General features: G+C 35.8%; 1 protein-coding gene across 3 annotated transcripts in view; it reads right to left on the bottom strand.

The window, feature by feature from the left end:
- SMAP1 (small ArfGAP 1) overlaps positions 1–18,553 on the bottom strand; it is a 202,943-nt gene that overhangs the window by 111,439 nt on the left and 72,951 nt on the right. For all 3 annotated transcript variants that reach the window (XM_043591751.1, XM_043591749.1, XM_043591750.1), the window contains exons 4-5: positions 13,765–13,840; positions 332–412 (exon numbers count right to left, since the gene is read on the bottom strand). In XM_043591751.1, the coding sequence (XP_043447686.1) occupies positions 332–412; positions 13,765–13,840 (157 nt within the window). The remainder of the gene's footprint in view (positions 1–331; positions 413–13,764; positions 13,841–18,553) is intronic.

Here is an 18,553-nt window from a genome sequence, read left to right as displayed (position 1 = left end):
GATCAAAGAATTCAACAGCAACTATAAAAAAAATCCTAGAAGTATAAAGTAGTAATGCAAACAACAACAAAAAAATTGCTTCTTAAATGTTGAGCTATATCTATAGTACCAATAAATGTGTCATTCTGAAATGAAACGGATCAAACTTCTTTAATCCTACTGGTGGCATAGGAAAATATTCTAGAAATTGTTATATTTAATATATTTAATACTGGAGACCACTCAAAATATAAACAACTATTACACCACTCCCAAATTAAGACACACAGCAAAAGAAAGCTTATTTACCACTGAACACTACATAATGCAGCTGGCTAGAACACTACCATACCTCCAATTTGTTTTTCTCAACAGCAGATTGTAGAGAAGGAGAGGACACCAAAGGCTGAAGAGGAGCATCAGAGGAGGAAATCTGTGGAATGCAGATGAAAAGTCAGAAGAACAAAATGAAAAGAAGGTAATAGAACTGACAGGCACAGGAAAAAACAAAACCCACCTATTTCTGAGATATAAAAGCACTTAGAAGTATGTTAACCAAGAGAAATAATGCATCAAGAAGAGAATATTTTTGCTTTTTTTAAAATTCCCATGTGAAGTTTCTAAAAATGTAAGTATTTATTACAGAATAATGTGTGATTTAAAACAGAGTTCGCTATGATACAAAATTTAATATGTACTCAGGTATGATCATACCATAAGTATCTGAAAAATAATTAAGCTTCTCAGATAGTAAACTTTTACTCAACATTACTTTTGAAACACTAATGCTCTGAGGATGAAGACACATTGTTTCACGTAGCAGAAAAACACAAATGAACTTCTGCTTTTACTTGTAATAACTATTTTAAGAATGGAAAATAAAACAGTGCTGAAATAGTAAGTTAATTAGTTTTAATCAGCTGTTTAAGAAAAGAAAAAAGTCTGGGATAAAAGAGTGGGTTAATGCAATATAACAGCTAAGCAACAGCAGGACTTATCATAAAGCAATTTATACACTTCCTTCTTTAAGATCAGTATGTACAAACACCATTTCCAATGCTGTATTTGCTGAATTACCCTAAAGCATTATGAGACAGTTATATATGCAGCAGAGGCAATTTATATATGAAAATGCATTTCATCTGAAAGCCTTTTCACACATCTTCCTACCCAATTTCTACATGCATAGTTGATCACTTTAATGGAAGCATTATCTTCCCGCTCTCTTTACTGCCAAAATATAACTGAAATATGTTTACCAAATGCATAGTAGATCTCTGGAGCCATAAAACTGACATCTGTATATATTGCCCTATCATATCAACAGTGCCTCTAAGGAACTGTTTAAAATAAAAGGTGCTATTACAGAAAGGTTATTACATAATGTCAAAATAACATTGGGAGATAAGTCCTCATTCAATTTGCTTGTTATTAAGTTAGTTACGGTTGTAATTCTTGAATCACAACCCAAGACCATAAACTTTAGGGTTTTTTTTTCCTTGAACACTGCTTGTTGGCTCTGTTGTAATTGTGCAAACTAACCATTTAGTAACTACTAATGGAAATTACACACAGAAGAAAAGATTTTAAGAGATAAAAGGCACCTTAAACCCTGGCTTCAAAGCTACTTTATCCTATTGGACATTTACTTGCTAGATATCTTTAATTGCCACTTTATGTAGAAAATAACAGATAAAAAAGCACACAAATGCACTTAAGATGATAGCCTGTACCATAAAGACCTCTTTGCCCCCAAACTCCTGTAATAGCTAAATACAAAAATATAAAAGAGAAATAGGTATATATTTAGCATGTCAAGGGTTACTAATTCAAGGTAATTCATTGTAAAAGTGTTTGTTCTCCTTCTGACTGATTTGGCCACTTTTAAAACTCAGAAGTAGGAATATAAAACTATTTAATAAATAACAGTAATTAGGGGCACTTGGGTGGCTCAGTCGGCTAAGTGCCCGACTTCTGCTTAGGTCACAATTTCACAGTTCCTGAACTTGAGCCCTGCATTGGGCTCTCTGCTGACAGCTTGGAGCCTGGAGCCTGCTTCAGATTCTGTGTCTCCTTCTCTCTCTGCCCCTACCCCGCTTGCACTCTCTCTCTCTCTCAATCTCTCTCTCAAAAATAAAACATTAAAATAAATACCAGTAACTTAAGAAAGCATTTTAATGCTCCCTCCTAAAAAAGCTTTAATACTATGTTTCAGCTAGAAAGAAACAGAGAGAGTTTTTCAGTAGGAAAGACACTTGAAAAATCAATGGACAAATTAACAGGTAAACAAATAAACAAACTGTGGTATACCCATAAAATGAATTATTATTTGCCAATAAAAAAAGAATGGTCTAACAGTACTCACAAAAACAGGGATGAATTTCAGAAATATACCAAAAGAAAGACATCACACACCAAAGAGTACATACATATGATACCATTCATATGAAACTCCAGCAAAGACAAATATAATGTAAAGTGAAAAAAAGTAGATCAATGGTTACCTGGGCCAGGGGTGGGAAATAAGAGGCAGTAAGGAACCTTTTAGAAAGGAAAGATTATATATGCCCTCTATGGTGGTTACAGAAAGGTATATATATTTCAAAAGTCAATGAACTCTATCTTAAATTATCTTTTACTACACATAAATTTTATCTTCAATAAAGTTCATTTTTAAAAATTTTTTTAATGAAATTTATTGTCAAATTGGTTTCCATACAACACCCAGTGCTCATCCCAACAGGTGCCCTCCTCAATGCCCAATCACCCATCTTCCCCTCCCTCCCACCCCCCCATCAATCCTCAGTTTATTCTCAGTTTTTAAGGGTCTCTTATGGTTTGGCTCTCTCTCTCTCTCTTTTTTTTTTTTTTTCTTTTCTCTTCAATGAGCAGGGTTAAAATACATTATATGAGCAAGGAATGAGGAAACAGAGGTCAACTATTGACAATCAGAAGCAAGAGACACCAAAGAACATAGAGATAGATAAGGGAGAACAAAAAAAAAGGGGGAGGAGTGGCAGGGGGGGAAAATACAGAGGCAAAGAAAACTAGATATTCTCGAGTGTTCTAAACCTCTTAAAACTACTTCTTGCCATCATCGCTAAGCACCCTAATAGGAAAGTACCATCATCTGTCACCTAGATCAGTCCTAACTGGCCTCCTTGTCCCAAGTCTTACTCTTCTCCAAACTATGACATTCTCAAATGCAAATCGGATCACTCAATATCCTTAATTAGAAGCTTTATATAGTTCCTACACATTACATTATATAAATATTTCTGAATGTTAAAGGAAACCAAAAAAAGAGAAAGGGAGCATCTTAGAGGATGAACCAAAAAGAGGCTCGATCTCAGCAGTTATTGTTGTCCTTTGTAAGTTTGCTGCTTGCTAACATACTATTCTGAAATCTCATATTAAGTTATCTACATTTATTGTCAAATTCAGAATTTATTTTTTAACTACACATTAGCACCATTTCACTGGATTGTGGTATTTTTATAGAGAGAATGAACAAGACTTGGACCTTAGAAAATTTCGCTGGAAATTGGCAGTGTCAGTAAATTCAGTTGTTATGACTGAATGTCCCTCTATTCCTTACCCTTCTCCTGTTCAATCCCTCCATCCATGAGAGAATACACAGTGGGAACCTAGTAAAAATATCCTTCAGGAATAAATGATTTAGAGTCTTTCTTTTAATTATTCTTAAGCCCAGAGGTTCTTTCTAGGCCACCACCAAAGTAAACTGTATGTGAAGAAACTCCTAAAGCAATACAACTGCATAAACTCACCTCCTACAAAAGAAAAACTGATCAGGCAAAACAGGTTTCCAACTCCCACCTGTCAGAATAAGGTGAACAAATACATTTGGAAAGGTATGAAGTATTATAAAAATGCCAATATGATATTTGAAGGCCATAAGGCAAAATGTTTATCTTTTCAAGAAAAGATCACATTATTTTCTTGATCCATTTTTTTACACTTACCACCTCTTTCAACAAAATAAAATAAAATCCAGTGTTCCAAAATACTGAAAAGCATAAGACCACTGGGAAATGCCCTATGGCTTAATCACTAGCAATACACTGTTTCAAACTCACGTTGGAAACTCTTGGATATATTTTCCAAGTGGAGATTTTATCATAACAATTCTCAAATGGCTATCTCATGAGCTCTCAATATACTGCAAAGCTCAGGTGTTTCAGGAGTCCAGAAATCATCTTAAAAGTATGATTCCCAATGTCCATATAATTGACACAAAACCTGAAAATACACTTATTGAACCAATAAATAAATCATACAAAAGACAACATCAATTAAACTCATCAATAGGCCACTTAAGAGATTTTGATAAAACTTAACTAAGTAATGATAGCCACCAAATATGTAGAAGCAGCCTAAATTTTAATATACTAACTTGAAAATCTTTGCATAATATACTAACTTGAAAATTTTAATATACTAACTTGAAATACACTAACTTGAAATGTCGATTTTGGAAAACTTTCAAAATACAAGTCCTTTAATTGCCACATCAAGTCACTGGCAGACCATAATTAAAGGGCAGACTAAAGCATGGAGGGATTAACCAAAGAACTCTAAGTCAAAATTGTGCCAGTGATCTAAAGTCTTATAGTTAAGTTTGAGTATTCAAATTTGTTAATTATCTACCTGCTTCAAGTCATTTGTCACTTCCAACTTCCTGTCACCTTCCTCCAATATAATCATTACAATAAGTTATATTTATTAAGCACCCTAAATATGTGTGCCAGGTATCCTTTTAAAAATGCAGCATGCCTTATCTTATTTAACTCTTACAGTACTATGAAATACAGAGACCATGATCGTTTCTATTCCACAGATGAGGAAACTAAAATTATAATGAAAAGAATTAACAAAGAAAGCCAACTTGAAACTGCTATTTTATACTAATACTAATTCACTACCTAATTATTCACCTAAGTTTCTCATCCCTAATAGAAAACATCTAAAATTCATTGCAACTCACAGCCTTGAAATTACTCATGTATCTTAAATAACTATATAATCATCAATTACAAACAGAGCTTAAAAAATTACTAGTGCTAACTCACTTTTATAGTAATAGAGAAACATTACTTCTATAATAATTTCTAAGTTGAAATAATGAATTTAATTTTACTTCTGTTGTATTAACTATTAGCCTTTATATACATACACATACATAACAAAACAAGTGAACTTTTGTTTTTAAACTCTTATATAATATTCAATTATATGGCAATTGATTACAAAAGTAACTTCATGTGAAATTCAGACAGGAGAATTAAAATCTTTGTGTGCTACAAATTCAAATTCAAATTGAGTTCAAGAGATTGCTTCTGAGAGATAAGAAGTGGTAAAGGAGGCGAGCAATATGTAAGATAAACTGAAACGACAACAAGCAAGTGCTCATCTTAAAGTCACCAACTCCCAAAGATTATTAACTATTCTCCAAGACAAAACCAAGGAAGTCAAGCAGTCAGTATTAAATAGCTACAGTTATCTACACATTTTACTGCTCTACTAGACTTTCTTTTTGTTTCTGATCATTATGATGGCAAATAAATAATGTGAATATAAAAATATATGTGGGGGAGTGAGAGGGAGGGTGGAAAAGGGAGGGGAAGAGAGTGAGGGAGAAGGCAGGAGGGAGAGAGAAAAGCTGATGAAAAAGAGCAATTAATATGGCAGAGTTCAGCCCCATCTACTCAAGACCTGCTAGATCTTCTAGCAACTCAATCACTGTGCTTCCAGTTGTGATTCACTACTGGTTAGGGAGGAGAAGGGGAGAGGAAGAAAGAACAGATTTCTTTACTCAAAGTTTTTCAAATTCTCCTATCACTCAATCAATTAAGTAACAAGCATGGAGGTCAGATTCATTGTGTACCACTGTGGTAAGAATTCTAGGATGGCCACCCCAACTCCTACCCCCTGGTATACATACCTTATATAATGCCCTTCCCTTAAGTATGGGCAGGACTGTGATTATGATGGACTCTTTTGACTAGAATGTTACATAACAAAGGTTAGAAATTTGCAGAGGTAATTAAGATCCCAATAGTTAATGATGGATTAATCAAAGGGGAGACTATTCTGGGTGTGCCTAGCCTGATCAGGTGAGCCACTAAAAGGGGGCAGGGCCCTTCCTAAAATAGGAGAATTGAAGTGTGAGAGAAATTCTTCAATGGTCTTGAAGAAATAAGCTGCTATGCATAATATGGGGTTAACTGTTAAGAATCAGACGATGGACCCCAGGAACAGAGAGTGGTCCCCATCTGACAGCAAGAACATAGGACCTTAGTCATACAACCACAAAGAAATGAATTCTGACAACAATCGTGGGCTTGGAAGACAATGAGCCTCAAACAAGACCACAACCCTGGCCAACTCTTTAATTTCAGCTTGGTGACATCCTGAGCTGAGAATTGAGCTAACCCATGCCCAGACTCTAAGCCAACAGAAAACTGTATGAAAACAAATCTGTACTGTTTGAAGTCACTAAATTTCCAGAAATCTGTTAAGTAACAAGAGAAAATTAATACAATAACCATGTCTTACTCAAAAACAGAAGTCTGGCACTCAAATCTTCCATACAATCACTATTTGCCTTTCAAGAGTTATTTCCTCATACATTTATTTTCTCGTCATCTACCCATGCTGTATAGTCCCCTTTACACTCACTAGACAAGACAGTTTCATGGACTACTCACCAGACCCAAATACCAAATAATACCTGAACTCACTTTCCTCCTTATCTTACTTTGGCACAGATGAGATAAAATGTCCCTTCAACCTGAGATGTCCTTTCTGCATTAACACTCAGCCCATTTTCTCTTTGCTGAAATCCTACTTTTCTGTGCAGGATAATTTCAAACATACCTCCTTTAAAAATTCTCCCAGTGAAAATTAACTAATGCTACCTAAGTTTTGTGTTCCCATAGCACTTTTATTCTTCTATTATAACAGATACTACTTTGTGCTTTAGAATATAGCTCATTGTACGGGTACATTACATATGGATAATATTTGAGAGTAAGCTAGCATTATACAAAGATTGTCATTTCAATCTCAGTGCCTTGCAGATAGTATACATTCAATGCTTGTTTGTTGAATGATGAAATGAACAAATAAAGGAAGAAACAATCCAAGGGAACTTCAATAGCCAATCTCTGAATTCTATAACTAGTTTCAAAATGAGAGGCTAACACAGATCTCAGGAGTGAGGAAGGGAAGTACTGAGGGTCGATATGAGTGAGGGTTGCTATGCTATGCCCACCCACACTGGTGCCCAGCACCATGCAGTTACTTTAAAAATAGGGCACCTGGGTGGCTCAGTCAGTTAAGCATATGACTTCAGCTCAGGTCATGATCTCACAGTTCGTGAGTTCGAGTCCTGTGTCAGGCTCTGTACGGACAGCTCAGAGCCTGGAGCCTGCTTCGAATTCTGCATCTCCCTCTCTCTCTGCTCCTCCCCTGCTCACGGTCTGTCTCTCTCTCTCTCAAAAATAAATAAACATTAAAAATTTTTTTTAAATAAAAAAAGGTACAAAATAAAATAAAGTAAAATAAAATATATTTTTTTCTCTTTAAGGCTACAAAACAATACTGACTGTAGTACCAAAATATTTCTACTTGGGACATATTTTCCTTTGTTTTTGTCTTATCTAAACTTTGCATTTTCCCTTTAACCTTCCTTCCTTAATTCACACTTATGGTACCACACAGCACTCAAACCATATACCCTATACCATAAGCTCCCTCCACAAAGCAGCACATATATCCCTTCCTGCTTTCTCAGAAGCACCATGTATATATGACCAGATGCCATATTTATTAACAGCTAGCTGAAGCCAGTTTTTACGACTACAAATAAATCTCTGGGTATGAAGGAAGTACCATCTTAGCTTCTCATACTCTACATGATGGATTCCTATGGGGCTTAGTTCACAGACTCATTAAATAGCCTGGCAGGCAGAGGGGGCAGTATCATAGAAAAATGACAAAACCCTTTGGCACTGTTTTCCTATAGTTTATTGTACTGTATTTTGCCACAATACTCTAAAATATTTATGTTTCAGAAGGGCAAGAAATGTATCAGTTTATTTTTTTTAAGAGTTAAGAAATGGTGTGCTTGGGTGGCTTAAGTTGGTTAAACATCCGACTCTTTGTTTCAGCTCAGGTCATGATCTCACAGTCTGAGTTCAAGCCCCACATCTGGCTATGCGCTAGCAGGGAGGAGCCTCCTTGGGATTTCTCTCTCCTTCTCTCTCTGCCCCTCCCCAGCTTGCTCTATCTCAAAAAATGAATATTTAAAAAATATTTTTTTAATTAAAAAATAATTTTTTTAAAAGGGTTAAGAAATTAAATGACTGCCTTACACAGAGAACCAGCATCAATCTTCAGGCCCTTACTCTTGTTTAAAATAAGAAAATAATAACAGCAACACTAAAAAATACCAGTTAAAACAAGAGAAGACCAAAAAACTATAAAAATCAGACACAAAAGCTATAAAGGTAAAGCAATTTGGAGCCACTTAATATCAGGGTAACAGTCATATCAAGCTTCATAGTCACTCATGACATCTCTTTATAAGAGTATTAACTAGCACAGTTAGTATTCAAACTGTCCTTCCTTAGATATTCCTTAAATGCACTAATGCTCAAGTACCTTAGATATAAGATACTTATACTTTGTCTTATGTTTTTTTAACCTAATCTCATCCTCACTATGAAATTAACTCTCTCTAAAAGCAAAGGTACATGCTCTTTTGGTTTAGTATACTAGGAGACTGTGACCACAAGTGATAAGAAACTATTTGAATGAATGTTTAATCCATTACCTAAAGACAATGGATATAAATATGTAATGTAATTCTTAGTGACATATAAGATTAGTTACTTACAGATTGATTACTGTGAAACAGGAATATTTTAAACTTACTAGAATATAAATTTTTAAAAAATTATCATTTTGCATATAAATGAATAGATTCAACCCTTGGGTTGAATGTGAATTTTGTAAACTTTTCTAAATTTTCACTACATGAATAATATAAACTCAAGAATACACAATCCTTCACCTTAAATTTTTCATTCTGAAGCCTACAAAAAATATAAAAAATAGGGAATGAATATCTCTATAAACTTTGCCAATATTTATCAAATGTTAACATTATGTCATGCTTGTTCTCTCTCTCCACAGAAAGGCACACATACACTCAGCTGCCAGGTTTCAATGAACCATTTAAAAAATGAGTTAAGAGAGAGATAAGTTAAGATGGTGGAAAAGTAGGAGGATCCTGGGCTTTACTTGTCCCTCAAACACAGCTGTATTGAGGTCAAATTACTTGGAACATCCAGGAAATTGGTCTGCAGAGTGGCAGAAGGGTCTCCACGGTTTGAGGGAGACAGCTTGGCAGGTATAAGGTGTGTAGATGTGAATTGGGGGAGAGAAAGACAGCAGTGCCACAGAGGGGAGAGAACACTTTCTATGAAGAGACAAAAGGGAGAGAAAGAGACAGGGGTTGAGATAGGAGATAGTGTGGCTTCGAGATAGCAGAAGAGGAAAACCTCTCTGGACCATGGACTGGATGGAGAGCGAGAAATAGGATCCAAGTTCTTTTTTGCAAATAGCCTTTGGAGCTGAAACTCTGATGTTTTGCAAGTCCATGACTTTCTCTGGAGAGAAGCTGTGGTTTGTCTTCCTGGGGAGGAGGGAGCTGGCCCCAGAGTGAATAGCATAGTGTAGTGATTTCCGATCTCCGGGATGCACTGGGAGAGAATAGTCCCCTTCCTGGACTACTTATGGAAGAGAGTTTATTACGTCCCCAAGACAAAATACCCTGTAGGTGCCAGCCAAAGGCCTTTCATCAACAGGGCAGAGAGGCTCTATTCCAGAAGAGGGGAACAGATCCACACCATGCTGGGGGTCCTTTAATACTTTGGGATTTGAATCCCAGCCGCATGCCAAAGAAAAAAACCGCACAAGAGTTTTGACACAGGGCAAGCTGACTTCCCTCTCTATTCTGTGAAGGCTGCCTGAACAGTGGGGGTTGAAACCCCTGGTCTCAGCATGAGACATTGGGGTGGCACCACTTTCCCCTCAACACCAACACAGTGGGACTTCAGAAAACAACACAGCAGCCCCCAGTGGAGGCAGGACCCACTTACACCAAACCCCGCCCTCTGTGCCTGGCAACTGCTTATTTATTAGGGCGAGATGACTCGTAGCCAATGCAGCCGGCCTCTTCTCCAGTCCAGCACAGCCAGCAACCTCAAGCACCCACAGACAACTCTTTTTGTTGTTGTTTTCCTCCTTCTTTTTTTGTTTGAAATCAGGCTCATAGTTCCTCATTTGTTTACTTTGTTTCATTTCCTTCTCTCTCTCGGAATCAGGCTTTTGCATTCTTTTCTTTTTTTCTCTTCTGCTTTTTTTTTTTTTCTATTTTTTCTTTCTCTTTACTTGGAATCAGACTTCGTTTTTTGATTCTCTATGTATTTGGGTTTTTTTGTTGTTCCCTTCTCCTTTTTTCTTTTTTTGGGATCAGGCTTCCCCACTCCTTTTTTTATCCAGGGTTACTTCAACAAACAAATCAAAGCACACTTAGTTAAATGTCCAAACACCCCCTCACTGCAGGCAAGGAGTTCTGCAGAAGACTGACCAGTGGGAAAGAGCAGCCAAAACACAACAGAAGAGCGCACACAGCATACACCTGAAGTGCCAAGCTTTGGACTGTGTATGACCCCTTTTTAATACAATAGTGTTCTCAGGTGCAGGAAATTTTAACAAACTTTTAAAAAAGAATTACAGAGGGGCACCTGGGTGGCTCATTCGGTTAAGCATCGAACTTCGACTCAGGTTATGATCTTGCTGTTCAGAATTCGAGCCCCGCGTCAGGCTCTGTGCTGACAGCTCAGAGCCTGGAGCCTGTTTCAGATTCTATGTCTCCCCCTCTCTCTCTTTCTGCCCCTCCCCGTTCACGATGTCTCTCTCTTTCAAAAATAAACATTAAAAAGTATATATTAAAAAAAAAAGAATTATAGATATCCTGGCACTCAATTCCTAAATATTTTATCCCAGTACATATCTGTTAATGAATGAAGAAATCCTCTTAACTGAACATAATACCATTATCACACTTGGGGGAGGGGGGGCAGAATTCCACAGCAACAGCTATCATCCAAAGATAAAACTGTTTTGTTTTGTTTTGTTTAAATTTATTTATTTTAATATATGAAATTTATTGACAAATTGCTTTCCATACAACACCCAGTGCTCATCCCAAAAGGTGCCCTCCTCAATACCCGTCACCCACCCTCCCCTCCCTCCCACCCCCATCAACCCTCAGTTTGTTCTCAGTTTTTAACAGTCTCTTATGCTTTGGCTCTCTCCCACTCTAACCTCTTTTTTTTTTTTTCTTCTCCTCCCCCATGGGTTCCTGTTAAGTTTCTCAGGATCCACATAAGAGTGAAACCATATGGTATCTGTCTTTCTCTGTATGGCTTATTTCACTTAGCATCACACTCTCCAGTTCCATCCACGTTGCTACAAAAGGCCATATTTCATTTTTTCTCATTGCCATGTAGTACTCCATTGTGTATATAAACCACAATTTCTTTATCCATTCATCAGTTGATGGACATTTAGGCTCTTTCCATAATTTGGCTTTTGTTGAGAGTGCTGCTATGAACATTGGGGTACAAGTGCCCCTATGCATCAGTACTCCTGTATCCCTTGGATAAATTCCTAGCAGTGCTATTGCTGGGTCATAGGGTAGGTCTATTTTTAATTTTCTGAGGAACCTCCACACTGCTTTCCAGAGCAGCTGCACCAGTTTGCATTCCCACCAACAGTGCAAGAGGGTTCCCGTTTCTCCACATCCTCTCCAGCATCTATAGTCTCCTGATTTGTTCATTTTGGCCACTCTGACTGGCGTGAGGTGATACCTGAGTGTGGTTTTGATTTGTATTTCCCTGATAAGGAGCGACGCTGAACATCTTTTCATGTGCCTGTTGGCCATCTGGATGTCTTCTTTAGAGAAGTGTCTATTCATGTTTTCTGCCCATTTCTTCACTGGGTTATTTGTTTTTCGGGTGTGGAGTTTGGTGAGCTCTTTATAGATTTTGGATACTAGCCCTTTGTCCGATATGTCATTGCGAATATCTTTGCCTTTTAGTTTTGTTGGTTGTTTCCTTTGCTGTGCAGAAGCTTTTTATCTTCATAAGGTCCCAGTAATTCACTTTTGCTTTTAATTCCCTTGCCTTTGGGGATGTGTTGAGTAAGAGATTGCTAGGGCTGAGGTCAGAGAGGTCTTTTCCTGCTTTCTCCTCTAAGGTTTTGATGGTTTCCTGTCTCACATTCAGGTCCTTTATCCATTTTGAGTTTGTTTTTGTGAATGGTGTGAGAAAGTGGTCTAGTTTCAACCTTCTGCATGTTGCTGTCCAGTTCTCCCAGCACCATTTGTTAAAGAGGCTGTCTTTTTTCCATTGGATGTTCTTTCCTGCTTTGTCAAAGATGAGTTGGCCATATGTTTGTGGGTCTAGTTCTGGGGTTTCTATTCTATTCCATTGGTCTGTGTGTCTGTTTTTGTGCCAAAAACTGTTTTCCTATACACTACTACATAAACTCTTTTCCAAACTGTTGTCAAGATTAAAAAATACTATCAATATAGATATAATAAAAAAGAACAAAAATGTTTAGTTTTTTTAAAAGGGTATTTAATGTAAAGCCATGTTTTATAAAATAAACTAAAATGATTTCTTAAAATTTCATATGAACATATATTACTTATGTTTTAAACTTAGCCCATTTTCCTTCCCCCATAGTGCTACAATTAGACTGTTTTATGGGCATTATAAATATCATTCTCAATACTGTCAATTTTTTACCATTCTTTCAAAAGACTTCCTCTCCTATATTCAATGCAGCCCAAACTCTTACACAAGGGTGTCTTTGTTTCAAAATACACATTAATGATATTTTAAACATTTTTAACAAGACTTTTTCATGATCAAAATATCCTTATTTTGTTAGTATTTGATTAATTTTTTAGTATATTGCTTCTCTGTATGGACTGAAAAGAAAAACCCAGTTTGTATACAAAATGAAATTATTGTCTCCAAATTGTTTGATACATAGATGACTTAACCACAAGATTAATCTTTTATAGCTTGCTTAGTAATCTAGGAATTAAAGGCCAAAAAATGTCTATAACAATAAAGACAATTAGCCTTAAACTGTAATTAACTGGAATGAGAAAAATTAATCAGAAAAAAACTAAAAAGAAACAATGATACAATACTTTGATCATTACAGTAAGGTCTCAACTATTAGGTATCAAAATACTTGATAGTAATCAGTTAAAATGCCATGTCTTAATATACATATGTCTGGACACATCCACTAAAGCCGTAAAGGGAGGATAAAGTGCCTTGTTTCTTTTTCATTTATTTCCAGAATTGAGTGAAATAATTTTCTCTCCCCTTTTTTTCAGTTAGTGATCTTATCTTTTTAAAAATTTCGTAAATTAACTTAATAAATGACATTTAACAGTTACTGGACTTTCACTTAGAATGTGTTCTTTTCTGAATCAAGAGTTCTGCTTTGTGAGAGTTCAAAAACATGTGACAAAAAATTCCAATATTCAAATTTTTAAAAGTCTGTAAGTATATTTTTACAATAAAAAAAATTAAGCTGCATTGTATGTTAAAAAGTTTGAGATCCATTCAACAAACATCAATTGGTAATAGAGATGAAGATTTTACTTACATTTGTAATAGCTATTGCATTTTTATCATAGTATTTCTTCTTTTCATATTTATCTCTGATGAAAAATTCCACTGCTCTGAAAACAGATAACTTAAGGAAAAGCATGAGTTCAGTGGCACGTACAATCCCCTTATTCATTCCTTTCCACAAAGCCTACACACTAAATTCAATTTTCCTCCTCCCCAGTCCATGCCTTCCTCTCACACTATTTCTGCAACTAAACTCTGTAACCTACTTTTCTTTCTGCCAACCAAAGTCTATCCCTTTCAGGAAGTTTTCTCCATTCAACAAAACCACCCAACCCAATTCTAAGGAAAAAAGTAACTACATTTCTCAATACCACCACACTCCCCAAACCTCCACCTTCAACCAAACTCAATCAAAGTTCATTTTAAACTCTCCGTATAAGGAAACTAATAGCCATGTGGTGCCCATAACATACCAGACACTGTGCTATGTATTGTCCCTACTTTGTTTCCTTTAATCCTTCCATAAGCCAGTCATGTGTACATTATTTCTGCATCACACATGAATAATTAGCAACTGGGAAAAACTAAACAACTGTGATTTCAATACTTCTGTTCTTTCCCACAGGCTTCTCCTAGTTGCATTATAGAGGATTCCCTGTATATTAGAAGAATGGGGGCCATTTTTTTTTCTTTCAAAGCTGAGGAATGGGGAAGTCAAGAAACCACAACCAAAGTTAGTACTATTTAATTTTCTGAAGTTGGCTGGAGTAGCCTTATACATAGACAGAGTGATCCACTTCTAGTGGGATTTGAGAGTTTTGAGTTATCTGATATTGATGACTTCTCTTACCTCTCAATCACTGCTTTACTGAATTTCACTAAAATGGGAATTCTTCCATCAGACAGAGATTCATAACCTTTTTAGTACCACGAACCCCTATGGTCGTCAGGCAAAGCCTGCGAACTCTTTCTGGGACGGTGCTTTTAATTGTATAAAATAAAATACACAGAATTACAAAGGAAATGAATTACACTGAAATACAATCTCTCTGTAGATCCCCAGTAAGACATCCTTCTGTTCAAAAGATAAGTTACCTGTAGCAGTAAAACAATACATTTTCAGTCAATAACTCCTTATTTGAAGTTAATAAACGCCAGTTGAGGCAACAGATAATAGATGACAGACCAATATACAGTGGATATTAAAAAGTTGAGGCATTATGAAAGCACTCAAAGAGGGCCAGGGAAGGCAAGACAGGAGATCTAAACATTTAATTTATTAAGTAAACTGAATGACTGAAAGCCATTTTTAAAGATAGTTTGTGAAGGGCACTTTATGTGATCTTTATCTCCGCTTCTCCTCTTCGCAACCTATAAGGTAGGTGCCATTCCACAACTACAAGTGTGGCATAGAAAGTTTAAAAAGTTCTCTGAGATTCTTATAGTACAAGAGAGAGCTGTGATTCAAAACCAGGAATATCTGGCATTTACCTTTCAGAATGTTCCTGATCATCACCAGTTCATCTGTGAACCATTCAGTTAGTTTGTGCTAATGCTAATAAATACTTTTAAAATCTAGAGACTGTCAAATTTGGATGGTATTTTCTTTTAAACTTTTTTTATGTTTACTTATTTTTGAGAGAGAAGGAGAGACAGAGCATGAGCAGGGGAGCGGCAGAGAGAGAGGGAGACACAGAACCAAAACAGGCTCCAGGCTCTGAGCTGAGAGCACAGAGCCCGATGCGGGGCTCAAACTCATGAACTGCGAGATCATGACCTGAGCCGAGGAGGCTCAGCCGACTGAGTCACCCAGGTGCCCTGATGGTATTTTCAAAGCAGCCTGGGAGACCCTTTTAAGTAAAAGATGTGATCGGGCTGCTTATTTAGCTATGTGAAAATTTTAGCAGCCAATATGCCAAGATTTTCACAAAATGCAATGTTATTTTACTCCAACTATTTCACATGTAAATCAGCTAAATGTTAAGTTAGCTCATGACTGTAAATACAAGTTCAATATTACATTTTTCTGTTTATCTAACAGGAAAAAATGAAACAATCAAAAATCTGGCCCTTTGGATTAGGTGTATGAACGTGGATATACTGAGCAATTTTCACTGTTAGAGACAACTACTTACCTCCACAAAGAGAAAATAGACTTCACTTAGACTGAGGTCATTTTCATTTCAGATGATATGGAGTATATTTATTATTCATATATATATTTATAGATTTGTATAAATATTTTAGCAGCAATTATATTTACAGTTAAATATGTATTATATAGCATATAATACAGTATATATATACAGCTATTCTTTTAACTACAGAAAATTTTTAGAAATCTAAATTCTTATATTAAAATGTTTATATTTAAATATCAGAGAGGAGGATAATACTAATATTTTTCCTTCTTAAAGACAGAAACAACACTCATTTTAGATATTGTTTAGAGTATACTACACCTTAAAGCTTGAAAAGATTTAGTACTCTTATCTATGAAATGTCAATGACAAAGATCGCTGTTTATGATTTTAAAAATTACTATTAGAGGGGCGCCTGGGTGGCTTGGTCGGTTAAGCGTCTGACTTCAGCTCAGGTCATGATCTCACAGTCCGTGAGTTCGAGCCCCATGTCAGGCTCTGTGCTGACAGCTCAGAGCCTGGAGCCTGTTTCAGATTCTGTGTCTCCCTCTCTCTCTGCCCCTCCCCTGTTCATGCTCTGTCTCTCTCTGTCTCAAAAATAAATAAACGTTAAAAAAAAAATTTTTTTTAATTACTATTAGAGAGAAAACTCATTAAGGTTAGAAACAGAGCTTATAAAATAGTTTAACCAACAGTAAAACTAAAATACTGAAAACTATGATGGTTTTATAAATACTAAATTTGAAAAAGACAAATATTTTTAGGTTAAAATTTTTTGGAGTGAAAAACAATACATCTAGTGAAAATACATGTTGCTGTGAATTTGCAGAAATAACAGATATAAGTGAAATCTTAATTTATATTTAATATATTTTATATAAATAATGCAAATTTAGGTGAATCTGGTTCTGCTTATAAGAAACCTTCTCACAAATTATCTAAAAAGTAAGCAATTCCTAAAATTCTGAGATGAAAGTTGAGTTGTTTTCCAAGGATATTAAGATTAAATTAATTAAGTTAAAGTAATCACTAGAGCAGAAGAACTCACTTGGGTCTTCCTGTTATTAAATATTACTTTTTTTAACATTTATTTATTTTTGAGAGAGAGACAGACAGAGTATGAGCAGGGGAGGGGCAGAGAGATGGAGACATGGAATCTGAAGCAAGTTCCAGACTCTGAGCTGTCAGCACAGAGCCCAACGCAGGGCTCGAACCCATAAACCACTAGATCATGACCTGACCTGAAGTTGGATACTCAACCAAATGAGCCACCCAGGCACCCCTTAAATATTACTTTTCAAAAACCAATCAAAGCCCACCACAAAGTGCATTTTTTAACTTCCTTGGGAGTCATCTGAGAAAGGACCATGATTTAAGAAACATGATTTTTATGTCCTCAGTTGCTATCCATTCCTATGTACCTCTTAAAGCAAGAACATATCATATGGTCTTTATGTATATTTGTACAAGGTCCCAAATGTATGCCAATTCTTCATTGTTAATTCACCTAAAGAAACAATGATTTATTCCCAGGATCAGCAAAATTTTTCTTAGAGGGCCAGACAGTAAATATTTTAGGCTTTGAAGGATAGTTGGTCTATGCTGCAATTATTCAACTCTGCCTTTGTAGCTCCAAAGCAGCCTTGAAAATACATAGATTAATGGGCATGATAATAAAACTTTACTTACAGAAAGAGGAGTTGGCTCCTAAGCCTGCAGTTACTGATTCCTAAATTGGATCCCAATTTTGCCCATGAGGGCAAAACAAGTTGGAGTTATAGAGAGTCTCTGTGTCTACAAATTATCATTACAGACATCTTAAGGAATTTTCAGTGGACATTTTGACAATAGTTTTGCCTTATATGTGGACTCTAGTACTAAGGCTCAAAGAAGATGGTCTCCAACATACACCCTCATTTCTGGTACCAGTAGGCACTTGTTATTGTTACCTTGAAGTCAGCTAATCTGCTGAACCCATACCCAGGTATAATAAAAAAAAAAAAAAAAAAAAACCAAAACAGATAATAATACTCAACTCACAAAGTTGTTGAGAGTTATGGGAATAATATATATAAAGCATTTTGCAGTACCTAAAAGACAGTAAGAATTCAATAAATGAAGTTAGGTTTTGTTGTTATATAACTGTATCTCAGTTTCCTCACCTTTAAACTGGAGATAACACTAAAGTCTCATCTCACAGGATTATTATAAGAATTAAACAAGCTAGTGTGTATAGAGAACTAAGCACAGTGTATGGCACATAGTGAGTGCTATTTAATTTTTAGCTATTATTATCACAGTTGAGGGAAGAAATGAACAACAACTACCACATTCAGGGCTAAGATGATTTGTACGTCATCAAGTTTAAATAGATGAACTGAGAAACAATAAAAGGACAAATGAATTTGGAGAACAATCAATAGTCATCTTCATTTTCTATTCTCTACGTGTCATTTGAGACATAAGGATTTAGTTATACTGACAGATCAATAATATAACCAAAAAAATTAGAAATAGAACAACAATATTTTCAGGAAATCAGGGAAAGGAATATATTAACAATTCAAGTTTAAGTGGTTGATTTCGGATTTAATAAACAAACAAAAACAAATACCCCAGAGTCTTCCCCATGCCTATAGTTACAAAACATTCAGTACAGCACCCTTAATTGTTCCTGTC

The sequence above is a fragment of the Prionailurus bengalensis genome, chromosome B2, assembly GCF_016509475.1.
Source record: "Prionailurus bengalensis isolate Pbe53 chromosome B2, Fcat_Pben_1.1_paternal_pri, whole genome shotgun sequence".
Taxonomy (NCBI): Eukaryota; Metazoa; Chordata; class Mammalia; order Carnivora; family Felidae; genus Prionailurus; species Prionailurus bengalensis.
Note: the sequence above shows the minus strand (reverse complement) of the source record. Positions and strands in the feature narration are given on the sequence as shown.